Genomic DNA, 27,778 nt, shown 5'->3' with positions numbered 1-27,778 from the left:
TCATTCTGGTTGATGGTCTCCTCCCAAGTAGTTGTCAGAGGCTTTCCGCGGGTTTCTGGAAGACTTATTGTTAGCAATCCGCTCACTAAGGCCAAAATTCCACATACCAACTAGAAAGAATTTGAAAACCAACAGTGATAAGTGACACATCAGAAAAGAAGTCAATTCCAGGGCCTCCCCGGTGGCGCAGCGGTTGAGCGCTGGGTTGCAAAGCTGCCCGCAGCCTCTGCAGGGCAGGTTTGATCCCCAGCTGCTCCCCGGCCACCAGAGGAGGGTCCCACATGGCGCGCAGACCTCTCCTGCCGCCCGCTGCTCCCCTCAGCAGTGTACTTCGGTCCTTCTGCCTACTCTGCTCCCCGCTCTGGCTCTGGTGAATTCTCTCACCCTCATGTGCTTCTGACTGTACCCAGTGCATGTATAAATAAATAAATATATCTTGAAAAAAAAAAAGTCTTGAGAATTCATACAACAGAATTATAAAAAAAAAAAAAGAAAAGAAATCAATTCCAAAGAGCACCTGCGCCCCTATGTTTATAGCAGCACTGTTTACAATAGCTAAGCTTTGGAAACAACCCAAATGCCCAAAAATAGATGACTGGATCAAGAAGATGTGGTACATATACACCACGGAATATTACTCAGCATTCAAAAAAGATAAACACATGCAATTTGCAGCAACATGGATGGCGCTGGAAGGGATCATGCTCAGCGAAATAAGCCAGAAAGAAAAAGAAAAATACTGGATGGTCTCACTCATAGCAGGAATCTAGAAAGCTTAAATAAGGGATCAGGGAAAAGAATAACTATAAGAAAGAAAAAATCAAAATCAACAAATAACTATGAACCAGAGACACTCTATGGGGGGTGGAGGCGGGGAAAGGAGGACTTGGGATCAAAATAAGGGGGTTGTAATTGTAAGGGGAATATAAAAATAAAATTTAAATAATAATAATAATAAATAAATAAATAAATACATAAATAAATAAATAAATAAATAAATAAAAGAAATGTCAGATTTCTAGGGTTTGTTATTGGTGTGGTTATATCTGACTCTTTGTTTCGTTTCTCTGTATTTCACACATCAGTGAAACCATCCACTATTTGTCTGTCTCCTTCTCACTTATTTTGGCTAGCATAATCCCTCCAGTTCCATCCTGGCGGTCACAAATTCAAGCCACCATAGGGCAGAGGAAGGGAGGGGGAGGAGAGTAAAGTGGGGAGGGAGAACAGTGGACAATGGGGACGACTGTAGGTGCTTTGTGGTGGGTATGGCTGTTCACATACCTCTGAAGGTATGACCCTGTACCTCTGAACCATATGCAGTGTTGTAAAACATTATTACCTCAATAGAAAAAAATTTTTTTTCATTAAAAATACACAAAGAAAAAAAGAAAAGAAATGTATCCTTTAGTGAATAATAATTTCTGAACCTTTTTCAGAGGGCAATACATTCAACTTGACATAATGGCTGGTGTTTTTAATTCCTTGGTGAGAACATTGATACTTAGGTTGGATTTGGAATTCTTGAACTCTTCTGCTAGGCTTAATCAGATCACACATTAATTCCTTCATAAACACTGCAGAGTACCTACTCAGTAGACTCCAGCTACTGCCCACATCTTACTCCCGCAGGCCCTGTCCTAGGAGCTCCTTAGTGCACAGACCCTGTCTGCCTTCCCAGATTCCAGAGTCTTGTGGAAGGACCCAGTCTCTGAGCCTTAGGTTGGCACTTGATGTTCAGGGGCTGTCCTGTCAAGGCTGCTCCTGCCCCAATGACCAGCATGCTATCGGTGCTCAAACAAGTGATGGGGAATGAATGCCAGGGTGCACTCATGCTTCAAGGAACCAACACCCACATGACTGGGGGCAACAAAACAAAGGCAATGGAAACTCATCGCTACTTCAAGGGAAGGAAACCATCTAATTTTCCATAAAAATTCAGTATTTCTTCCCTTTCCAGACTTTGACACATAAAAGGAAAAATTTTAAACCAGTACTAGGGTGTTTGTCTTTAAAAATACAAATGACATTAAAAATTGAAATCTCTAGTCTGTTCTCTGCAGATTATTAAGAAAATGTTAGGGGCCTCCCCAGTGGCGCAGCGGTTGAGCGCTGGGTTGCGAAGCTGCCCGCGGCCTCTGCGGCGCCGGTTCCATCCCCGGCTGCTCCCCGGCCACCAGAGGAGGGTCCCACATGGCGCGCAGACCTCTCCTGCCGCCCGCTGCTCCCCTCAGCAGTGTACTTTGGTCCTTCTGCCTGCTCTGCTCCCCGCTCTGGCTCTGGGGAATTCTCTCACCCTCCCGCGCTTCTGACTGTACCCAGTGCATGTATAAATAAAAACAAAACAAACAAACAAATAAATAAATAAATAATACATGCCTCTTTAAAAAAAAAAAAGAAAGAAAATATTAGGTGGATTTTAGAACTAAATCTCTACACAACCTTCAAAAATACAATCCATCCTTACATAATTTAAACTTTTTAGCAAAAAAAAAAAAAAGGACTGCTTGTATAAATCTATATAGTTGGTGGGATTATTGACCCCAAGAAGGAGAAACGTGAGACCTAGTGCCACCCCAACAGGACAGGAAGCCACATCCATAGTAGATGTGGCCTGAGAACAGGGTGAGTGAGGAGAGGACGGGAATTTGTATGAGCAAGTGGAACAAAGTATGGAAAATGGGCAGAGGGTAGGCCTAGAAAGGACTTGAAAATCAGGCACTGAAGGTGAGGGGGCAGCTGGGCCAGAGCAGAGCTGTGTTCAGCAAACTATTCTGATGGGGTTGGGGTGCAGGGAGAAGACCTGGGAAGGAGGAAAACCTGAAGGTGATAATAAACTGAACAGACATGGGAAGCAGGCAAGCTGGGATGGTTATGAAAGAGAAAGTGAGGATTGGATGTCATGGATTGGAAAGAGAGTGGAGAGCATAACAAGGAGAAAAAAAAAGCTGATACAAAAGTATGTTGTAGGCCATTCACTTCTAACCCAAAGTGGGAGGCAGAGGAGGAGGGAGTTAAAATTACTGACCAGTACATATTGGGGAATATTAAAGTTGTCAGGCACCCAGGGAGATTATCCGTGGGGCTAGTGGAAGCAGGGGTTTGCAGCTTGGAAAAGAAGTCAGGACTTAAGCGTGATCATCCATGAAGAGAAAGAAGCAGACAGCCAGGATGGACCTGGAGAATGAGTCGATTTAAGCAGCAGTCAGTCAGATAAAGAAAGAGGAGACCAAGAGCAAACAGCCTAGAAAGAGTTAGGGTGAAAGAGAAAGAGAGGATCAGCAAACCCAGAGCTTTCCCCTAAATCACTGCAACTCCTTGAGCCACCCACCCTTCACCCCTTGAACCCCCTCCTCTCTCCAACCCCATCCCCATACTTCCTAATTGCCTACCCAGTCTCTCCCTGTCTCCCATCTGTTCCTGACCAGAGGGTTATACTAAGCCCAGGTATAATGTTGTTCCACGTGATCTCCCAAACTCTCAGCCCCCACATACCTGAACATATAACTGCTCTCATTTTTCATAACCAAATAGCTCACACTATCAGAACCAGAAGAAAGTCTTCTGGAAGGAGCGCCTCAAATTTCAGAGAAGCTAAAAACCACAAATCCCTAAAGCTCTCCATCAGGCACCAGAGAATCCTTCAAAACACAGGTCACTTTGACCACAGGCACACAGTAGGGACACCAAGGCCAGCACTGGGGGTGGGGAGAAACTGCAGATCCAGGAGCAAAGGAACAGGCTGGGCTGGACCCATGATGGGGGCAGACACTGAGAGAGACCAGAGCTCTTCCCAATGTGGTACAGAAAAAGAGGGGCCCTGTCCTAGTAGAGTTGTGAATAACAGCTCCCCAGTGGTGAAAGGCAATCAATTGACCATAAATCAGCTGCCACTACCCCACTTACTGACTGGTAAGCTGTTAATGTTTCTATAAACCCCCATATGTGGGTTATAAAGTAGGTCCCAATAAAAAAAAAATAGAGAGGGAATTAGTCACTCTGCCTCTCTAGTTCATTAAGGTCCTACAAACTGATCGACACCTGCGGCAAGTATTTCCATACGTCGGTGAGCTGCACCAAAGCTGGGGAGAAGATGGCCCCTATGCGGCTCACCATGCTGCCACTTCCCACGGCCAGAGACCTGAAAACATAAGGAATATTAAGACAGCAGGCAGAACTGAAGGCAGAGCAATGGATGGACTTCCCATAGCCCTAGCCACCCTCCCGGAAAAGAATAAATAACACAATTTAAGCTTGGCTTAATATACAAGGAAATAACTTTAAGTTTTTAAGAATTACTCTACTTATATCCACATTCTGCGAAACAGCACTGTAGACAAGCCTGCAGATAATTCCAGACAATTCAAGATCAAAAAAAAAAAAAAAAGCGGGGAGGGGGCAAACCATGCTTCATCTGCTATGCAAATTAGGCCCTTATGTATATTCATTTAGTCTAATGTTGAAAGATTATATCAGTCTTCTGGAGTAGGAATTTGTCTGGAGTAGGAAGTGGGAATTTGGAAGAAGAAAAGATAATGTATGGAATATTCTATTGCAGTTTTTTTTTTTTAATTCAAGCCATAGCTTAATGTGTTTTTCTTTAAAGTTTATTTGAGAAAAATCTAGTAGACTGTCTAGTAGGAAGGAAGAATGTGCTTTTCATATAAATAAGTATCTCTCATTTTGTGAAGGGGAGCAGCCCAGGAGGAACCTAAACTGCCATCCACCTTGATCTGCAGCCTCCAGAACTGAGAAAATAAACAGGAGTATTGAGATGGCAGCCAACAAACTAATAATAGTGCCCTCAAATGATCAACAGACCCAGCCTGAGAAAATTAACCTGAAATTATAGGTAAAGTCAGCGTCAATCAACTATATTTAAAATGGTTTTAGGATAAAGGATTGTTATTTCAAAGCAATTTATCAGATAGTCTGTTAAAAATGTACAAAGTCTCAGATTTAGAATTGGCGTCATCATGATATGTCCCCATATTTCAGAGCTCAGAGTACGATGGAAGGAACACTTTCCCAAAGGCCAAATATAATGAAATGACACCTAAATGAAAGATAGCAAGGAAGCAACAGGAAAATAACTCTTACCTTATGACTGTTGGATACAGCTCTGCCGTATAAAGGTAAATGAGCCCAAATGCTGCCCCTATGGCGAATTTTTCACCCATAGTTACCATCACACTCCAATACCAGGGATCCTGGGAAAAATAACATCAAAGCAGACCACTGTAAATATTTTTTAAAGAAAAATTTTAAAGATTTACTTACAAATTTCTAGTTCTCTGATATTTTTCAGAGCAATCAAGAGTTTTACTTTTCCATTTGAATTTGTCTTGCAAATTCTACTCATGGTCTGCCAAAACTTGGCATCTTTATGAAATTTAGAGGCAAGTATTCCTCCCCTCAGCCTTGGAGGTTTCAAATTACCAAGTAAAGAAAGCCACTTGGGAGGACAATTTTGGAATGAGACGTACCCAGATGGTGCTGGTTCCTCCAGAATGGACCCACTCCCTCTGGAACTGATCCAGTAAAAAAAAGTCAAAGAGACATAAAAACAAATTGTGTCCTTTACAGTAGTAATCCTCCGGTTTATAAATTGTCTTCAGAAAATACTTTGAAAGTGATAATTAAACTATTAGTACAGACTCTTTGGTGGGGTGGAGGGATTGAGGGAATACTGGTGCAATCCTCAAGAGCAAACATCTGCATGCCTCCAGCTCAGTCTCTGCAGTCACTACCATGTTTCACTGCCAAAAGTGGCTCACTAAGACCTCCCCTATTGCATCTCCTCTGTCTTGCCCTATCTGCCAGCTCAAGGTTGACACCTTGGTGACCTTGGAGTTCACATGTCAATCTGAGTCCCTCAATGACTCCACAAAGCCAACCATTCCCGTACTACCACTGCCACCAAGGTACACCCACGTTAAACTTTCTGTAGAAATAAATGTCTATTGTAGAAAGTCACAGAGATTTGGAGATACCTCCATTAAAGCCACTAGTGTCTCCTTGTCACCTTCATTACTATTGTAGACAGTATTTGTTGAATGAGTTAGAGCTTAAATTTTTTTGTACTGAATTAACAGTACCATTTTGAGAGAAATTTGTGGTTTAGGGTTGGTGCTTTATATCTAGAAATCCCCATCAGCCACTTTCCTGTCTTCCCTAACACCACTGGGGCCTTCCACCCATAGAACTTGAAGGTTTGGAGGTTAGCCTAAATTTTCACCATCTCAAAGGCAGTTGCCATCAAGTCAACTAATATAACTGCAAAGTAATTAAAAACACAAACAAAGAAAGTATGGATTAAGTTCCTTCAAATTGGTAAAGATGCCCTTATCTTGAGTAGTTTCATTGCTTTTAGATCAGTTATATAGCAATCATTTGGAAACTTCAGTCACATAAAACATTTAATATACCAACTCTGATAGTTAAGTGAAGTGTTACTATAAAAGTCACCTTAAATTAAATTCCAAGCAATAATCACAATTTTGTTTTTTAACATTCATCATTTTTTACATTTTTTTAGACAATATTTGCTTCCCCCACCCCCTCAGATTGAGTCCCCATAGAATTTCCTTCCCCAAGGCACCAGTGCACATCACCACAGTCCCCATTGCTCCTCCCTCCCTCCCTCTTACCCCTCTCCCTCCTGCACCCCTGTAGTATGTCTCTGATTTAAAATTGTCTGTTTTTGCTTTGTTGTGTTTTGTACTGTTATTATTTTTTTTTACATTGATGTCTTATTTGGTTCCCCTATATTCCTGTTATAAGTGAAACCATCCGATATTTTTCTTTTTCCTTCTGGCTTATTTCACTGAGCATAATTCCTTCTAGCTCCATCCACGTTGCTGCAAATGACATAAGTTTATCTTTTTTGATTGCTAAGTAATATTCCATTGTGTATATGTACCACATCTTCTTGATCCAGTCATCTATTTTTGGGAATTTAGGTTGTTTCCAGGTTTTACCTAATGTTAATAGTGCTGCAATAAACAGGTGCTCTTTTGAATCACTGTTTTTATGTCCTTTGTGTAGATCCCTAGTAGTGGAATTGCCGGATTGTATCATAGCTCCATTTTCAGTAGACTAAGGAACCTCCAGACAGCTTTCCATAGTGACTGGACCAGTTTGCACTCCCACCAGCAATGTAGGAGAGTTCCTTTTTCACCACATCCTCGCCAACATTTGTTGTTGTTTGTTTTTTTGATATGTGCCATTCTCACTGGTGTAAGGTGATATCTCAGTGTGGTTTTTTGTTTTTTTTAAAGATTTATGTATTTATTTATACAAGCACTGGGTACAGTCAGAAGCGCGGGAGGGTGAGAGAATTCACCAGAGCCAGAGCGGGATGCAGAACAGGCAGAAGGACCGAAGTACACTGCTGAGGGGAGCAGCGGGCGGCAGGAGAGGTCTGTGCTCCATGTGGGACCCTCCTCCGGTGGCCAGGGAGGAGCCGGGGATTGAACCGGCGCTGCAGAGGCTGTGGGCAGCTTTGCAACCCAGCGCTCAACTGCTGCGCCACCGGGGAGGCCCTCAGTGTGGTTTTGATTTGCATTTCCCTGATGACAAGGGATGTGGAACATTTTTTCATTTGCTTGTTGGCCATTTAATAAGCACAATTTTATTTATTTATTTATTCAACCATCAGTGGAATTTTATTTTGGAAGCTTCTATGTATTACATAAGTATTAACTTCCTTTCTCTCACCTCCCACCGAATCAGGAAGATTAAAAAAAAATAATAATAACATATAAAACCTCTTATCTAGTTTCTCTAAAGTCTCATATTAAAAATAAAAAACATAAGTTGGTGCCCCTCCTTTACGAGAATACTGCTTTTTAAGGAGAAGTCACAGTCTGTCCTCAAGCTCACGACAAAGTTCCACTCCTTCCTGGGGAAAAAATGGCCAGTGCTTCTGCTTCCTTTTAATAAATTCTTTTCTCGATTATTACACATTATCATTCCCCACTTGACACCTTCTTAGAAACTTCATTGTTGGATGCATTTTTCACTTGGCAAAAATTCAATGTGGCTTTGCGTGGGATGTCTAAGTGTCAGAAACAGCAGTGTTGATGTTCTGGTTTTGAGAGGGAAAATACATAGAGAGATGTATACATTCCCTGGAAGAACAAATGCAGGAGACTGACACAGGGGCTGCACAGAGTTAAGAAGGCTGATAGACACTACTTGATTTTGAATTCTGTTGCTGTCAGCTACCAAAGAATGCAGTGTAGGCCTGAATATAAATCTCCACAGGAAGAAGTTTGGTTAGGCACGGTGAAACGACAGTTTGCTTCATCTTGTTCCAAGAGTATCAGAACAGATACGCACAAGGAGGAGCAGTGTGGGTCACTGGCGATGAGCAGTAACCTGTGAAAGATTGTGCATGGGCACTTCTGTAAATGTTCTGCCAACCTAGGCACGGGGGAAGAGAAAGGAGGCATCCTATTAAAATACACTCCCATCTCTAACTCACCCAAGATCCCAGACTTCCTGTGCCAGGACTTGCAAGGCCAAAATGCAATTTAGAGTTACGTGTCATTCCAGGTCATCTGGGAGCTGGTTCATTTGGGGTCATCTCAGAAGACCCGGGTGTGCCCAAAAGAGCGGCATGTCTACCCAGAAGGGTACGCTTTGATGATCTTCACATCGTCCACGGGGCGGTCCTGGGAGTTTGTTTCCACCATCCCTACTCGATTCACCATTCCTGTACCCTGGCACACACGACCAAAAATGGTGTGTTTGCCATCAAGCCACTGGGTGGGAGCGAGGGTCACAAAGAACTGGCTGCCATTGGTGTCTGGTCCCGCATTGGCCATTGCAAGAATTCCAGCTCCTGTGAATTTCAAGTCTGGATGAAGTTCATCTTCAAACTGCTTGCCATAGATAGATGCACCACCTCGGCCTGTCCCTGTTGGGTCACCTCCCTGGATCATGAAGTCTTTGATGATTCTGTGGAATTTTGTGCCATTGTAGTAACCTCGACGTGCCAACTCAGCAAAGTTCTTACAGGTCTTTGGAGCATGTTTCCAGTACAACTCAAGCACAATGATCCCCATGCTGGTCTCCAAGTACACGTTGGGCGGCTGCCAGGAGTTGGGGGGGATGGCCGCCATAGCGAGGCCGGAGGAATCCTGCTCCAGCCAATAAGCACAATTTTAAATGCCTTTTTCTAAATATCAAGATACTATTGCTTAATATTATATAAACTTTGGAGAAATTTTATGTAAAATATTGTAAAGTATTAATATAGTTAGCATGTTTTCCAAAGTGAGAACAGAGTTTCTGAAAACATTTTCTCTGGGAAGAGGGGGACCACTTCTGGAGGTACAAATCGCTCTAGACATGGAGATTGCCAAAATAAGGGAACATCAAAGTCATTTCAGGAGTTTATGGAAGTTTTTCACTAAGAAACTGTATTTTGCAAAGCAAGTTCCTCAGAGGGATTTATACATCTTATTAGAAATTGAGGGTTACTAATCTATCACAATGAAAAACCAAGGCTCTTAAAATCAGAACAATCCTGAACATAATTATAAGACTCATTATATCCTCTAAGTGTCTATCTGGCTCCCTCCTTCCGTCAGGTTTCTGATCAAATGTCAGCTTCTTTGAGAGCCACACTACCTAGGATCACCCTAGGTAAAGTAAAATGAACACGTCTCTCTCTCTCTCTCTCTCTCTCTCTCTCTCTCTCTCTCACACACACACACACACACACACACACACACACACACACAAATACAGTCATTCTCTGTCCCTCATCCAGTTTTGTTTCCCCTTGTTATATTTATAGAAAGATTTACGGTGTGTTTTCAACACCTAGAACAGCACCTGACACATATCTTTGTAGAATGATAGATGAACGTTTACGATGACAACAATAACCAGAAGGTATAATTTACCTTCCTTACCCAAGATTATTGTGTTTATAAAATACTACACTGGCCATCTCTGGGAAATGGAATGATGCGACTTCATTTGTTTTTCACATTTTTCTTTTGCCTTAAAAGAAAATTCTACAACGAAAATGTACTACTTAAGTGACAGAGAATGAAAGATTCTTTAAAGAAAATCTATTTGTTAAATATTATATATACACTCTGTCCATATATCTGGATTGATTTTCACACTTACTATAATAAGCTACAAACTCTCCCATCAAACTGTCACATATAAGTAACTATTCTCTACATAAAACAAAATAGCTTACCGCAGGAATCATCATGATCACACCACAGAGCAGCCCACTTAAGATAAGGAGGATGATCAGACTGTTTCTTCTCCCAAAATTGTCCATCGCCACACACACAAAGAGGTAGGCAGGAATTTCCACTATACCTGTCATTGAATGAAAGGGCCTCTGTAAGCCTTGCCATCCAACTGTACGAGGCACACCCAAAAGAAATAACCAATGCTCCCCTGACTCCCAAGGTCCTTTAAGGATTGCCTGAGAAGCAGCAAACTCTACTGCTTTTTCGGTTTGAAAGTAGTGACTTTTTATTAAGTTTCTATTAAAACAATCACGTTAGCTAGACACATTAGCCCATCCTCCTAATAAACCTGTTACTCTGGTCTTCCCTGTTGCCAACATCTCCACCTTCTACAAAGTGGGTGGCTTTCTTCTTCATTCCACCTTGTGGAGAAATTAACTTGAAGGGACAGTAGAAGTTGCTTGCCTCTTAGAAGCATTGCTTAATATTATATAATCTATTATATAATTATATTAATTTTGTATGGATTTCATGAATCAGGTCCTCCCTGCAGATGATGCCATATTTACCAAGAGACCAAGCAATCGATGCATTATCCATTTGGACCATTAGTTTCTTGTTGATTTTGCCATAACCATGCTTATAGATCAGTGTCTTTACTGACTTAGGGTTTGGATACGTCCATACAGTATATGGTTCTGTAACAGGGTGGTCCCCAGGAAAGGGGGAGGTTCCAGGTTCCCTGCCCCACCCAAGGGAGGGTGGAGCTGAGCAGGAAGAGGAGAAGCTGCAGAAGAGACTGAGGAAGGAAGCAGGATGGAGCCAGGAGACCTGGAGGAGGCGCATGGAGCCTAGAGACACGTGAAGAAACTGCGCTTGTCTTTTGGTCGTGGACTGGGTGACACAGATGTGGATGAGACCCGTGGGGAGGTGACAGTGGCAGCTTTTATCTTGATGTTGATTTTGCTCTTTTCCTTCCGGGCTTGTCTGGTTGTTTCTGACCCTTTTCTGTGGGTCCCCACTGGAAGATGCTTTAGACTTGTGGCAGGCTTTGGGGCCTTGCTCTGGGCCATTCCCATATGGATGGACTTTTACCCACGAGGGGATGGGTAACTTTGGGTGCTTCATTTAGAAACTAGACTCTTTGCCTTACCTGTATTGTTTCCTACTTTTATTAAAGTTCCTTCCCATTAAAGTCTCATATGTTTTGTGTTGATGCGGCGGATGGCAGAACCCATTTAGAATAGGCAGGTTTGCGGGGTTTGGGCTGCCCCAACAGTTCCACAAATCTTAGCATGTTAACTGAAGCCTTGTTGAGCTTAATAAAGGCACCACTGAAGACCTCGCAAAGGCAAAGAAACTGCAGCACCTTTCAGAACTTTGGGCTCACACCCTTGGTATCATTGCCCCCGATGACGGATGCCAATTTGGGTCCCACAGATATACAGAAGTTGCCAGTTTTTCTTGCTATCCTAGCAATTTGAATCTTGGTTCTGTACATCTGCCTATATTCCTTGTGCTAGAGCTTAGCTCTTTCATAGATAAGCTTCCTCAGTAGATAAGCTTCCTCCTTGCCTCTCGAAGCATCTTTTGGGCAAACTTCTTTCTGAGGCATTTGATCTTCAGCTTCAAAAATTCCTTTGCTTTTTCCTAAGAATTTCTGACACAGCAGGAACCTTTTTCTGTCTCCTCTACACTCCATGGTTCAAGTAAAACAGACTCTACTGCTCTTAAACTCACAGAAACAAGAAGGACATTTCTTGTGAAATGCACAGATACTCACATGACTGCCTAGTACTTATCAACCTGCCCTAGGAAATTTAGCCCTTACTAAGCCTTGAGATCCCCAGGACAGAGCACAGGCATAGTGCCTGCAGGACCGGCCTCCTGAATGAATAAATAAGTGAATTAATAAGTCAATATTGATCATCTCTGTATCTTGTGCTTGGCAAAACGGGGGAGAGGAGGGACATTTTTGTACCAATACCTGCAAACTTAGAAATTAAAATAGAAAGCAAGATTTTCCAAGGATAATATCAAATTAGGCAGCCTACACAGAAATAACCAGAAATTAAGGCTAGATGGAAAAATGTAGGTTTCTGATATTGCTCTCAAGTTTGGTATGAATTTGGTTTACCCTAAAAGTCAAGCCTGAGGCTATCCCAGCAACATCTGAGGGACATTTTAACCTACTACTAAAATGAAAGCGGTCTGACAACATAGAGTTGCACATACTGATGTTTTCTCACTTATTAACATTTCTAAATTGAGAACATTTGATAGTACAAAGATACCAGAGGATCTCAAAGATACATTAAATTTTAAAAGAAAAGCAACTGACAAAGAAAAATATGTAGCAAATGACCTTGTTTATGTTAAAATATGAAGTGCTTAATTTGCACAAATGAATGGAAATGCATAGAAAGAGATCTGAAAGAAACAAGCCAAATGTAAAGAAGTTACCTCAGAAAGAGGTGGTGAAGCACAATGGGTGCTTTGGTGGTGGGTGTGGTATGGTGTCTTAGGTCTGAGGAGGTGTAAACCTATGTGTTATAAGCCAATGTTACCTCGGGGTGGGGGGAGGGGGGAAGAATTTCAGTATTTCAGAATGTGAAAAAGAAAGAAAATATATACATGTATTAGAGTTCAATTACACTAAAAGACCACTATTATATACTTCCTGGTAGAAAGAAGGACAATAAAAACATGATGGATATTCTACGTCATCACTACAGTTAAATATGATTAAACTACTTACCCAAGAGGAAGAAGTTTAAATATTCATTGCCTGCTAAGTAAATAGCATTCCAGGATAAGGTGTAGAATCCCACACATGATGCGAACCAAGTCAGCCAAACAATAAGCGTCCTTCTTGCAATATTGCAGTTATGAAACAGTTCAAACAGTTTGTGCTTCTCAGTTTTACTGGGCTTAATCCCAACAGGAACATTCGGATCCAGGAGTAAAAGCTCTGAGAGATTACAGGAGGTTTTTCTATTACACTTGGCCATTCTATCAACTACTTTTTGTGCTTCCTCATATTTTCCCGCTGACAGAAGCCAAAAAGGTGTCTCTGGGAGCACCCAGCAGCACAGGATAAAGGGGACAGACAGAGAGGAGAGCGCCAACAGATAGACCCGCCAGGACCTGGTCAAGTAGCCCACCAAAGGCACAAGCAAGGTTCCAGTCGCAAAAAAGGAATGCATTTGAATGGCGGCCCATGTCCGATATTTCCTGCCAATAAATTCCATCACGTAGACAAACATTGCCACGATATAGCCACTTGCAACCTGAAAGTCAAAGTGGGGGAGAGTGGTCCAGATTTAAGGTCATATTTATAACTACTGAGGAGTCTGATCCCTCGGCAAATCATACACACATAAGAAAGAAAATGACCCCCAAAATATCTTTGTAAACCCTTATCACATATACAAAATAGTGTTTGATCTGATCCACCATTCTTCTTTCTTTATTTTTTTTTTTTGTGGGACCCTTTACCAAAATGGTAAAACTTGAGAGGTTATGTTATAATATAAGTAAATGTTAGACACTTTTTTGTTTCCTTCATAGTCTCCATTATAGGGTGGTTTTACTTCTTAGCTCCTTATTTATCTCTATACAGTAAGTAGGTCCTTATCAGTAATCCAAAATTGTTGAATGGGGATAAGAAAAGTTTTGATAACTGTGGGGTGGGAAGCAAAAACAAAACAAAACAAAACAAAAAAAAAAACCCCACCTGATTAAAATTTTATTTTCACAGGCAATAAAGAATAAATTTGAACTTTATGAAAATTTAAAATGTGCATCAAAGGAGACTATCAGCAGAGTAGAAAGGCAGCCCTATGGAATGATATTTGCAATTCCTAACTCTGATAAGTGATTAATATTCAGAATAGAGAACTCCTAAAATTCAATCACAAAACAAACAATCCAATTAAAATGTGGGCATAGGACAAAGATGATAAATGAATGACTGTGAAAAGATGCTCCCTACCACTAATCATCAGGCAAATGCAAAGCAAAGGCACAATGAACTACCAGTGTATACCCATTAACATGGCTACTGTTGAAAAAAGTAGAAAATAAGAAGTGTTGGTGAGGATGTGAAAAAATTGGGACCCTTGTCACTGTCGTTGGGAATATATAGCAGTTATGGAAAACACCACCAGGGTTTCTCAAAAAAATTAAAAATAGTATTACCATTTCATCCAGAAATCCCACTTTGAGTATATCCCCGAAAGAATTGAAAACAGGGTCTCCCTGAGATAAGTGTGCAACCATAATATTCATAGTATTCATAGTAGCTGTTCACAACATCTAAAATGTGAAGGCATCCCAAGCATTCATCACCAGGTGAATAACAGAAAAGTAAAATTTGGTATATACATGCAATAGAAAAATATTCAGCCTTAAGAAGGAAGGATATTCTGACATGTGAAAATTTGAGTGAACTTTGAGGATATTATGCTAAGAGAAATCAAATGCTGTATGACCTCATGCATGTAAGGCACTTAGAGTAGTCAAAATCATAGAACATAGAACAGTGGTTGCCAGAGGCTTCAGGGGAGAAGGATGGGAGCCACTGTTTGATGGGGATAGAGTTTCAGTTTGCAAGATGAAAAAAGTACTGGAAATGGTGATGGTGATGGTTACTCAACAGTATGAATGTAGTTAATCTCACTGAACTGCATACTTAAAAATGATAAACTTTATGCTATATGGATTTATCATAATAAAAAAAATTGGAGGAAAACTACTTTGAAAATAGGCCTATCTTTAAGAAAATTTAGATTATAATATGTGATCAATCTTAGAAAACAAGAATGAATCAAATGATATATGGGGCAGATGGGTGAAAAGATTGGAATTTTTCCAAAAATTATGTCACTTCTGACTTGTACAACACAAACCATAAAGTTAACTTTTGCAAAATTATTATTTGCCATTGATTTTTTAAAAATCTTTTAATCCTTTTGATACTTAAATCAAGCTCTTTTGAAAGCTCATCATGAAGGAGATATTAATCTCTTCAAAAGTTAACTGCTCTGTCTCTTCCAGATCTCAACTGGTCAAGGATTCAGGCAGATTTCCCCCATTACTTCCAAAGACTTTCAATAATTAAGCATCTTCAGGAAGATCTGCAATTTCACCTTGCATCAGAGACTCACAGAGAGGCTGGCCTACAAGGAAGACCCTGTGATAACAGAGAAGTAACACTTGCAATTAAACAGGGAGGTGCTTTGGGGGACAACTGTACTAATGATCAGTTTAATATTTTTTTGACAAGCTTTTATTTCCACATACAACATTATAATTGTAAGACTCCAATAACAAACCCTGATCATGAGGATATCTGTATCCAAGAATCTAGTTATTTGGTAAATACTTGCTGCTATTACAGCAAATAACCTTTGTGATAACCTTCAGATACAAATGACCACATTAAGTTATGCTGTAACATCATTCCCCAACACATTTTTTCCAGAGTTAATTCTTTCTGATCCCACTCCCACTTCCTACTGGTCACTTCTGTCACTGGGTTCAGACAATCCATACACAATCGTCTAAATAATCTCCCCAAAATCCTTGAATCCATTCACTCCTCTTAGCTCCAACAATAACACTCTTCCTCACATCTACCCTGATCCCATCCCCACACAGTAGACAGAATGACCATTTCTCCTGCCTAAACCCCTTCCATGGATTCCCACGGCCTTTAGGAAATGACGCAAACACCTACAAACTCTGCCTAATCACTTGTGCCTGTTCAGCTTCCCTATTCTCCAGAGTCAGACCTTTGATTCTGTTTACTTCAAGGCCTCCTGACTCACTGCTCTCTCTGCTTGGAAAGTCCTCTCACCCATCCCTCAGAACTAATGAGCTCTTGGCTCTGCAGATTCTCCCAGTCAATGTCTTGCCTTCCCACTACTCTGTAGGGTAATCGAAACAGCGGGGCCAGTTAACTTCACATTACACTCCAAAGGCAGATCAATAAATGTAGTGAGTAAATGAGTCTGCATCCATATTTCCTACTCGGAATTTCTCCACAAATGCATTTCCCATGAAAACTAAAGAAAAGTATTATAGGAAATTAAGGCCACACTTCACAGAGGTGTTCTATGGGTAACTGTCTCATTTTAACTCTGAAACCCAACAGATGGCATTTTGCAAGACTGAAACATTATCTACATTATCTACATTATCTTTTAAGTGTAACATCTTCAAGTCGCTTAAAGATTTTTTTTTTTGTTAAACATCTCCCCATCCTCAGCCATCTGTGTGGCTTCCTAGGAACCCACTCCAGCCATTAATGAAGACTCCAAAACTGAAGACCTTGGTTTCTGAGGGGGTGTACTGACCTCTACTAAGGTTGAAGACTTTGGCTTCTCTCTGGACCCTCGGATCATCCATCCTAGTGAGGCAGGATGCAGCCCATCCTTTGCATTCAGGTGGTAGTACAAGCTTTTCCCACAGATGAGAGCAAAAGCTTCACTCCATTTTCCTTGACCAGTGACCTCCAAACAGAATCACTGCTACTGTTATTTGGTAATTTGGAATATGTCTGGAAGCTTCACCAAGTGGGGAAACTGCTTCAACACTCCATGTCCACTTCCCATAATAGCCACCATGGTAAGAAGTGCCTGTTCCATGCCAGGCACTATGCTGAGGGTGTTAATTTTCATCTCACCATATCTGACAACAACCCAGTGAAACAAGTATTGTTTTCTGCAGTTTACAGGTTAAAATCTAAGGTGCTAAGAGGGTAACGTATTTGCTCAAGGTCACATAGCTCACATATGACAAAACTGGTACAGAACCTCACGCCCTATTCCACTATGCTCCCTTATTTCTCATAACAGAAAGACCTGATGCTTTCTTGTTTTCATTCTTACTGCACATCCTACAAATGACTTTCACAATGTTCAATCATTGTCTGTTTGGCTCACGCATGCAGGACCTAACTAGACAAAACAAATTGCTCAGAAATAAAATAACATCTCTGTAATTGTGGGATGTGGATCACGTGCCAGGTATAGAGTTAAACAAAATTTCTGCCTTGCAAGCAGTAATTTTTCATTTTAATGAGTTTTATTCTAAATACAGGACATTAGCTATTCCATAGAAAGACTTCGACAGTGGAGTGAACAAAGATTAGTCACTGATCTCTCTCTCTAGAGTCTCAATAAGCAAAACTAAGAAAATTAAGGCTTATCATGGAAATACAGCAGTAGAATCAAAGAGGTAAAAAACAACTCACTATAGCAAGAAGAAAGTGTGAGAGCAGGAAGGTGTAATAATTAACTGCTAATGCAGATGATATGCTAAGCAGAAGTATGCATACGCTTGTGGACCACAGGACAAACCGTCTTCCAATCCTGAAAAATAAGAATCACATAGCAGAAGAAGCAAGGCATAGTGGCAACAGTTTAAACATCCACTCCGACTCATAAAAGAAATGCTATCCATATTTTTAATAGCTTATGCATTTGATTATTATTATTCATTCATTTATTTTGGGAAAAGCATGAGTTATTGCATGATTTTTTCAAGAAGCCAGTCTTTCAGTGGCAAGGCCTGAACCTAAGCTAATAAGATACATATGTTGTCATTCTGGGTGATTCCAAAGGCCCTCCTTATTATTATGGAGAGAGGAAGGAAAGTGGGAGGGTTTGTGCTTTTTCGCCCATTGGGTCACTTTCCTTATAGGGTTGGCTCTGCCAAGGGTGGAGCAGTGCTTGCTAAGCTCCTCTAAAAGCAGAGGGCCTGCAATATTCTGCTCCTAGAATAAGGCACTTGCCTGATATTTTCTTTTTTTCTAATTTTGTATTTATATTTTACATCATTGTTCATTTTTAAACAGTATTTGCTCCCCCTGCCACTCAGGTGTAGTCCCCATAGAATTTCCTTCACCAATGCACCCGTGCACCATCACCTCAGTCCCCTGTGCTTGTCCCTCCCTCCCTCTGATCCTTCTCCTCCCCTGTGGGGTGTCTCTGATTTACAATTGTCTGTTTTTGTTTTGTGTTTTGTATTGTTATTTTTTTACACTGATGTCTTATTATTATATGTCCCCTATATTCCTCCTATAAGTAAAACCATCCAATATTTTTCTTTTCCTTCTGACTTATTTCACTGAGCATAATTTCTTCTAGCTCCACTCACGTTGCTGCAAATGGCATTAGTTAATCTTTTTTGATTGCTGAATAATATTCCATTTTATATAGGCCACATCTTCTTGATCCAGTCATCTATTTTTGGGCATTTAGGTTGTGTCCAGGTTTTACCTATTGTAAATAGTGCTGCAATAAACATAGGGGTACAGGTGTTCTTTTAAATCAATATTTTTGTGTCCTTTGGGTAGATCCCAAGGAGTAGAATTGCCAGGTCGGGTCGTATGGTTGCTCCATTGTTAGTAGACTGAGGAACCTTCAGACAGCTTTCTATAGTGGTTGGACCAGTTTGCACTCCCACCAGCAATGTAGGAGAGTTCCTTTTCACCACATCCTCACCAACACTTGTTGTTAGTTTGTTTGATATGTGCTATTCTTACTGGTGTAAGGTGGTATCTCAATGTGGTTTTGATTTGCATTTCCCTGATAATAAGGGATGTTGAATAATTTTTTCATATGCCTGTTGGCTATTTGCATTTCCTCTTTGGAAAAATGTCTTTTAAGTTCTTCTGCCCATTTCTTGACTGGATTGTTTACTTTTTTTTGTTGAGTCATGTGAGTTCTTTGTATATCTTTCTGATTGCCTGATATTTTCATAAATAAGAGGTGGCATTTCTTTGTTTAAAAAAGAAACAAATTATATTCCCAATAGATTTTTTTAATTAAGGTATAATTGTCATTCATAACATTCAACTTTTTAAAATATACAAACCATATTTGTCACAGAACCTAAGTTATTTTTATTGTGTTTTACCAGTTTGTTTTCTTTGTTTATTTATATTCCACAAAGTAGTGGACAATCTGGTAATTCTTTCACTTTCTGACTAATTTCACTTAGCACAATCACCTTCAGTTCCATCTACATTATTGCAGAGCATAACTGCATCTTTTTTAATAGCTAAATAGTTTTCTGAATATATATACTACAATTTATTTGTCCAGTCATTTAACTGTCATTTGTTTCTATAACTTGGCTATTGTGAATAATACTGCTAAGAATATAGGGGTGCATAAGTCTTTTATTATTAGTGTTTTTATATTCTTCAGATAAATAGCTACAAGTGGCATTGCTGTGTCGTATGGTATTGCCATTATTAGTTTTTTAAGAAATTTCTATACCATCTTCTATAGATGTTGCATCAACTTACAGTCCCACCGACAGTCACCATCCTTGACAGCCAACATGTTTGTTTCCAGTCTTTTCGATATATGCCTTTCTCACAGGTGTATGGTGATAGCTTATGTGGTTTTGATTTGCATTTCCCTTATCATTAATGATGTTGAGCAATTTTCATGTGCCTATGGGCCATCAGTATGCCTTCTTTGAACAAATATCTATAAAGATCTGTTGCTCACTTTTCAGTTAGGTTGTTTGTGGTTTTTTATATTGTTGAATCATATGAATTCTTCACATGTTGTGCAAATATCTTCTTTCAGTCGATAGACTGATTTTTTTTTGTTTTTCAGTGGCTTCTTTTGCTGTAAAAAAGCTTTTTAGTTTGATGTAGTCCCATTTGTTTATTTTTGCTGTTGCTTCTCTTGGTATTAAAGTACCCAAATACATCTGTGAGGTTGCTATCCAGGAGTGTATTGCCTGTGTTTTCTTTTATGTAATTTATGGTTTCAGGTCTTATGTCCAACTTTTTTTTTCACCTTGAATTAATAGTTGTGTATGAAATTAAATAATTATTTTATTTTATTTTTTCCAAGTGGCTGCCCTAGTTTTCCAGCACTGTTTGTTAAAGAAGATTTCCTTTCTCCATTGTATGGTCATAGCCCCGTTGTCAAAGATTAACTGTCCTCATACATGTGGGTTTATTTCTCGGCTCTCAATCTATAACATTAGTCGGTATTTCTGAATTTGTCTCAACACCATATTGTTCTGATTATTATCACTTTGCAGTACAGTTTCAGCTTGTGAAGAGTGGTCAGGGACTTTCTTTCAGATGTGTAAAAGAGTACAAGAGAGCCACAGAGGGAGCTTCTCCACCAACTTAAGTATTTTTCTGCCCATCCTAAAGTTGTTGAACTCCAATGAAAGAAATGATTCATAACAATATACAAGATTTTTTGCCTTGTTCCTGAAAACCTAACTTCCACATCTCACAGGAAGACATTTATGGAACAGAAAATTGTTCAATTTTGAAGCATAACTTCAGCCACCAAATAATGACTAGACTCTTTCTCTTTGAGTTTCATTGTTTGAATGCTACCTACCTCCTAAAGGGGATGTGGACAATGGGGGGAAGACCTGAGCATTCTTCCTTTTTGGTTTCCATAGTCCTTATCTTCACCGTTTTCACTGCTAGTATGGCCCTGGTCAGAACAAACTTTTCTTTGTTCATGTTTGTTAGCTCTATAGATTGGCATACAGTGACCTAAACTGTTATCTTTAGATTCCCAGCACCCAGCATATGCCAGTAAAATTTACAGTGGTGGGGACCAAATAAATTAATCTCTGCACTTTACCATAGCCATTGAAAGTGTGATCCATGTTCACACAGAGATGAACTTTGCTTCGTTTTAAGAGGTACACATTAATTTTAATGTTTTTTAATAAATATCATATCAAACCCCCAGTTTTATAGGCATTACTGCTTAGAATCTGGTTATAACTCTTCCAAAGCAAGCCTATTGAAAGAAAAAAAATATTCAAAGTAATAACCAATTTTTATTGAGTATTATATGTTCAAGCTGCTATTCTGTATCCATTTTACAATAGTCTTTTAAGTTAAGTGCTATTGTTTTTGTCACCAGTTTACAAATAAGATTCTGAATCATAGGTTTTGCTCAGGGTCTAAGGCTAACAGTGGCAGAACCAGAATTTGAGCACAGGCAGAAGTCTTCAGAACCCATGCTCTTATCACTGTTATTTTATGTCCCTAAATAACATATCATCAAAAAAGAATTATTATTTAGATATTAGGTAAACAAATATCTAAAGTTTTTAACATTTTTCTTTGTCCCCTAAAAATAACAGCTAGGAACATGAACCATACACTGATGTAACAAAGCTAAATATTTCATTTTACCTGTCAGAAAGGTAGCCGAAAATCACCCCTCCCAGCAGGACTCCAGACATAAATACTGACTGGACAGCCTTTGCAAACCATTTTTGGTTGCAGACCAGATTCCACTGGGTCACCACAGTGCTATCCCAGAGGGTCTTGTCATAGATGTAACCATCTGTGCAAGAAAACCTACTCTTAAGGCCATGATAATCATAGTTCAAACTCAAATTCTTGTCTTCCCTCCGGAGCCTTTCACATTTCAAGAGCTCCCAGACCTCACCGTCCTGGAGTTGCACCGTGATGTGGTGTGGTTTGCTTTTGGCTAACTGCGTCCAGATGTCATCCAGACACCTGTTAGAGATATTGTAGAAAAGAACTTGACTCATGTTCCCTGGGGGCCTGCAGATATGTCTGGGGGTGACTATCAGGTACACAGAAGCCAAGTAGTGGATTCCACAAGACAAGGTCTCGATGGCACACAACAAATAGAGGAATATCTGGAATCTGCAAAGAGAAGAAAAGCTAGTTAACATATCTTCATTATGGGCTATAAAAGAACATAGGCACACATAAAGAATCTTTATCATGTTTTCATATATATATATATGGATAAATACAGAAATTATTAGATATGTTTATATATTTATATATTCCAGTTAGCATTTGTGTGCATACTAACATATATATACATATATATATACATATAAGCATATCTATAATTATATGTCTATTGGGTTGGCCCTGTCTGTTATAGGCCCTAAAAAGTAATGACATCCCTATAGCAACAAGCACATCCAGTGTTTCTCAATATCATTCACCAATAAAAACAACTAAGTCTGAGACCAGGACAGGGAAAATATAAGTCGGGGTTTCTTGGAATATTACAAAGTAAGGAAGTAGAAAAAAATACAAAAAGATGAGGCACACCCAAGGGATCAAAAACCAATCTGAAATAGCACCTAATGGCAAAACTTAAACACTTTAAATAACAAGTTAAATAGCATAGTATATTCCAAAGCATAAAATAAATGAGTCTATACTATGATGGCTAATTTTAGGTGCCAACATGACTGGGCCAAGAAATGCCCAAGTAGTAGGTAAATGGGAAAACAGTATTTCTGGGTGTGCCTGTGAGGGTATCTCTGGAAGAGATGAGCACTAGAATCAGTAGCCTGAGTAAAGACGATGAACTCACCAATTGAAGTGAACATCGCCCACTCCATTGAAGGGAGTCTGTACAGACCAAAAAAAGTAGAGGAAGGGAAATTGATCTCTGCTTGGACTAAGACTTATCCTCCCTTTGGACATCAGCACTACTAATTCTTGGACTTCTGGACTCAGACCACCACTTACTGCATCGGTCCTCCAATTCTCAGGCTTTTGAACTCAGACCAAGACTTATACCATCAGCCTCCCAAATCTCAGGCCTCAGACATGGACCTCACAAGTCCACCATCCACTTTCTGGGATCTCCTACTCCTAGATCCTGCTCCTAGGACCTCCTGCTTCTGTTCCTGTGGAACTTCTCAGCCTCCCTAAATATGTGAGCCAATTCCTGTAATAAGTGTCACATATATGTGAGATATGTGTAATATAGCTCCAATATATGAGATACATGTATCTGTTTTTATAGAGCATCCTGATATACAGATTTTGGCACTAGGAGTGGTTCTAAAGGAACAGAATCTTAAGGATGAGTTTTCTGAATTGATTCTGGGGCTTCTGGAATTGGCTCTCAAATCTGATTAGATTTAAAGGCCCTGATGACGCTTTAATTCTTCGTAGGGATTCTATTCTCCTCACTTAAAGGTGACTAGGATAGTGCTTCCTCACCCAAGAAATGAGAAAGAAATAGGGTTCTCTACTTAATGTTTTCACATTTCCTGAATACTAAATAGCAAAACACAATAACCTCCCTTTTTACTTCAGAACAATAAAGAGGCCAATTAGAGCAAATACCAGAGAAAACATGACGTACTGTGTTATGGTCACTGTAGGGTAGGTAAAAGGTATCAGGCTTTTCTGCCCTCCCACCATCAGGATAGATGACGGAACCCTGTGGTCCTGAATGCATGCCTGATGGTGGGCACCTGGAGTAGGGTGTGGGCATAGGTAGATGGGATTCACCTGGGTTGAGACTGGGCTTTTAAGGGCGGTGTTACAGGGACGCCAGTAGAGGCCGAGAGAAAAGCCAAAAGAGAAGCAAGAGTAGCAGAAGCAGAAGCCGAAGCCGAAGCCGAGAGAAGGCCAGAGAGCCCAGAGTGAAGAACTGCTGGGGGCTGGGAGGCCTGCCAGCCTCCCGGCCCCCCAAGCACCCCTGCCTGCTGTATACCTGGTAATTCCAATAAAAACCTGCAAAACCACTGAGGACTCTGACTCCTCCTTTACCCGGTCTGCTGGACCAGAAAACCTGCACTGTGGTCTTCCTGGCCCCTACAGTTACACTCTTTTCACCTTCTGCTGTAAGCACTAGCTTGTTATTCTCTTCCTTCCTGCAAGGTGCTTTCACGAGTCCAAACTTCCCGCTAGATGGTAACAAGGATAGTCATGATTATCAAGAATGTACTGAATAAGACTCTGCATACATTATGTGGCCAAGACTTGTCTCCCCAAATCCATTCTCCCCTTCTTCCACCATGGTGATCTTTATTTGACCTTGTGGGTAAGGACAACGGAGCAGCTGCCCCATGCACAGAGAGGGAGCCCAGTCTGTGGGTGGCAGAGCTGCCTCACCCACTTGGGCCCCTGGGTGACCCCAAGGAACAGAACCTGCCCTGGATGGTTACTGGAGAGACAAACTTCCAACTGAGGAATCTCCTTATTACAGCACCTTGGCCAAACAATAACTACTATAACGACCTTAGTCAATACCTGAAGTATAAAAAATGGTATTAGTACCTCCTACCTCACATAGGATTAATGTGAGGATGATATGAGAAGCTGGTTGTAGAGCCCCTAGTAACGATAAGCATTAGTAGTACCATTATTACTCCCATGTTACAGGTGAGGAAGATCATATAGTTAATAAATGTATAGCCAGGACCGGGATGCCAACATCCAACCCCCGAAACATTTTGTAATCCCCATGATCTTCCACTCCAAGATGATAAAATGTGCTAATATATAAAGGGTCTGGCTGAGTCCGTGGGACTCAGAAGATCATTGTGGTTAAGAACATGTGGAAGTCAATGGTCAATGCTGCTCGCTATGACTGTACTTGTGATTTAGGCAAAGCACCATGAGTATTTGTTACAGGGCCCCTGAAACCTGGCCCTAATTTGTGTTATTGAGGTATTGTTAACTTCCTATTGTTGAAGACCTAATCAATTAGGATGTGCTTCCCCTCATAGTGGGGACATGGGGGAGAGGTAAATGTGAGTCCAGGTAAAGCGCCTGTGGGTGCTTAAAGGTCCTGAAACCCAAGCTAGAAAACCTCCCAGTCCAGCTAATTCCTGCTTGCAAAACCCCAGCCAGCCACTGACCTGTTTCCCTGATACCTTCACCTTGGTGATCAATCCCATAAAAAGAGGGCCCCTGGTGCTCTCAACCCAGGAGTGTGGCTCAAGGCAGTTGCCCCCCACCTCCTGTTTATTATGTGATCCATAATAAACATTCCTCACTTGAAACCAGTTATTGGCTTTTTCAAAATTCATATGGGAGGGGCCTCCCTGGTGGCGCAAGGGGTTAAGCACCGCACTATGAAGCAATCCACAGCCTCTGCAGCACGAGTTTGATCCACGGCTGGCCTGGGAGCAACTCACATGGCGCAGCAGACCTCTCCTGTCTCACCCGCTGTTCCCCTCAGCAGTGTACTTCGGTCAATCTGCCTGTTCTGTTCCCCACTCTGTCTCTGGTGAATCCTCTCACCCACCACATCTCTGGCCTGTACCCCAGCTCTTGTATGCATAAATAAATCTTAAAAAAAAATTCCTATGGGATTAATTGGTGAAAGCCAGACCAAGACCCTTCAGAATCAGCAAGAAAATGAAACTGATACCCCCAATCTTACAGGGCTGCAGTGAAGATTAAAGGCTGTGACATGTACCAAAAACTTATGTCAGAGCCAGACACAACTGAATATTCAATAAAACAAGTCACAGAAGGAAGCAGGGAGAACTGGAGCCTCATGATGCTCCTGTGCTGCTCAACCACTTGGTTGCGCCTTTCTTCAGACACAGAATCATCACTAACGGGCATGCAACTTTCTGAGACACAGGGCAAGCTAGGAATTAGGCAGTTTTAGGGACATTGCAGGAGGGGACCTCGGAGAATTGAGGAAGGCAGCAAGAGGAGTGTAACTAATTCCACCTGGAAAAACAAACATCCCAGGACCAAGGACAACATTGTTAACGCTGGCCTTGGTTTCCTTCAAGTGATAAAGGGAGGTAGAGATTGGGGAAATGGAGAGTGGTTTAATTTATGGACAATTTAGAAGGGCAGCTGTTTAACTTCAATGCAGGGATGCTCATCCAGAGGACTGGACCATAAAGATGCAACAAATGGGGAAAGAGAAAGCTGTTAGATAAGGAATGTGAAGATCCCCCACTCAGTAGCAAATTAAGTGAAGCAGCTGAGAACTAACCAATCACCAAGAGACTGGTGGAGCTTCAGAATAATTAGGGGAAAAAGGTCTATATTCCCTGAGACACGACTCCACTTTGGCTTCCTTGCCCCTTCCAGGCCTGGTTTCATGGCCTGGGAGTCCTATTTTATTTCTGTTCTTTTTCTCATCAATAAACTTTTTCTTTCTATAAACAAACCTGCCTCTTCTCACTTGCTCGCCTGAGCGTCTGCGAAGTTCCTGCTGCGGCTTCGTGAGACACCAACCCGTGGGGGTCTGGTGGCTGGGACTCAGCGCTGCCCCTGCAGCCTGGGATCCACTCCTGGCTGGGAGACTAGGCCTGACAATTCCGGTATCATTTCCACTTTAGAGAGCAGCACCAGCTCATCTCTTCACGACAAGCCCAGGAGGGAGGCAAGGCAAGAATCACTATGATCTCTTTTTTGTGCATAAGAAACTAAGACACAGTATTTGTAGAATCATATTAGAAGTGGCAGCTCAAGATTCAGACCTAGTTCCAAATCTCACCAGGTGTGTGGCACCTCACTCAGTTGCCTGCTCCCAAAACATTCTGGGTGAAAAGGGCATTTCTCCATGAATGAATGAATGAATGAGTAATGAATTAATAAATGTTTTAAAGTTTATTAAATTAATTCAACAAATAAAAGAGGGTGCCAGGTGTACAAAGGTTAAACCTAGTTCCCACCAACCTGTAGTTGTGGGTTGTGGTCTCACCAACTTCAGTTTCCCAATCATTAAAAATAAGAATTTCGGGCCTCCCCGGTGGCGCAGCGGTTGAACGCCGGGTTGCGAAGCTGCCCACAGCCTCTGCAACGCCGGTTCGATCCCCGGCTGCTCCCCGGCCACCAGAGGAGGGTCCCACATGGCGCACAGACCTCTCCTGCCGCCCGCTGCTCCCCTCAGCAGTGTACTTCGGTCCTTCTGCCTGCTCTGCTCCCCGCTCTGGCTCTGGTGAATTCTCTCACCCTCCCGCGCTTCTGACTGTACCCAGTGCTTGTATAAATACATAAATAAATCTTTAAAAAAAAATAAGAATTTCAACACGTCCTCTGCAAGATCCCTGTGGGCATCAAATAAAGCACTCTGGGTGACCAACCGCAGGGCACCTGGCACAAATCAGGTTTCTATTAACAGCAACAAATTGACTAACGGTTTTTGTGGGGCAATACCTGGCAGGCACTGCGGGAGGCCCTGACGCGGGGCGGGGACCCGGCGGGCCAGGAGCGGTCTGGGGGTGTAAAGAGGAGAGGAACAGACACCCCTCCACTCCAGAGACGGGGTCTCCCGGATTGGCACTGTGGACTCCCGCAGAGGGCGCCCCAGGTCCCGCCTGCAAGGCCCCAAGCGCGCCAGGCAGGACCCTCACCCACCACTCCCCCAGGGAGGTCCAGCCGCCCAAATTCGGGAGGACAAACCCAGTTCAGGGCCAGAAATCTGCACGTGGGACTTCCGATTTCCCTGGGAGACGGGGCACGGCGGGGTGGAGATGTTTTCCGAGCGCTGGCGCAGCACGAGAACCCCACTGCAACGGACAGAAACAGACCCACGGCGCCCCCGCGTGGCTCCCAACCCACTCCCGACTCCCACCTGCCGAAGTGCCCCAAGTGCTCAAAAATCAGCTCCAAGTGGCTGTTCTCCGCGGGGTCGCCGTTTTCTGAGCTTGGAGGCGGGACGCCCCCAGCTTGGCTAACGTCCGGGGCTTCCGATTCCGCGCCCAGCCCCGGCGCGGCCTGCAGCGCCCCTGGGGACTCGGCCATACGATCTGCTAGAAATGGGGGGTTCCAGCAG

The 27,778-nt window shown here is 41.7% G+C and overlaps 2 protein-coding genes and 1 pseudogene across 3 annotated transcripts; all 3 read right to left on the bottom strand.

Annotated features, from left to right (window-relative positions):
* On the bottom strand, positions 1–27,747 carry SLC22A16 (solute carrier family 22 member 16; the record flags this gene model as incomplete). The annotated part of the gene is made up of 9 exons (XM_084258346.1): positions 1–110; positions 4,032–4,141; positions 5,101–5,210; positions 8,489–8,516; positions 10,197–10,353; positions 12,985–13,516; positions 17,569–17,602; positions 21,430–21,912; positions 27,578–27,747. 9 exons carry the CDS (start codon positions 27,745–27,747, stop codon positions 1–3), a joined length of 1,734 nt encoding a protein of 577 aa, XP_084114472.1.
* Positions 8,628–9,131, bottom strand: LOC311167200 (peptidyl-prolyl cis-trans isomerase-like 1; the record flags this gene model as incomplete). The annotated part of the gene is made up of 1 exon (XM_084228042.1): positions 8,628–9,131. Exon 1 carries the CDS (start codon positions 9,126–9,128, stop codon positions 8,628–8,630), a length of 501 nt encoding a protein of 166 aa, XP_084084168.1. The 5' UTR covers positions 9,129–9,131.
* LOC311167597 (large ribosomal subunit protein uL30-like) lies at positions 10,386–12,485 on the bottom strand (annotated as a pseudogene). The gene is made up of 3 exons: positions 12,462–12,485; positions 11,508–11,917; positions 10,386–10,924 (listed from the first exon to the last, which is right to left on the bottom strand). The product of its transcript is annotated as a large ribosomal subunit protein uL30-like (transcript).
* Positions 27,748–27,778: the final 31 nt, after the last annotated feature.

Source organism: Talpa europaea (genome assembly GCF_964194135.1).
Source record: "Talpa europaea genome assembly, chromosome: 2".
Classification (NCBI taxonomy): Eukaryota; Metazoa; Chordata; class Mammalia; order Eulipotyphla; family Talpidae; genus Talpa; species Talpa europaea.
This window is presented reverse-complemented; position numbering and strand designations above follow the sequence as displayed.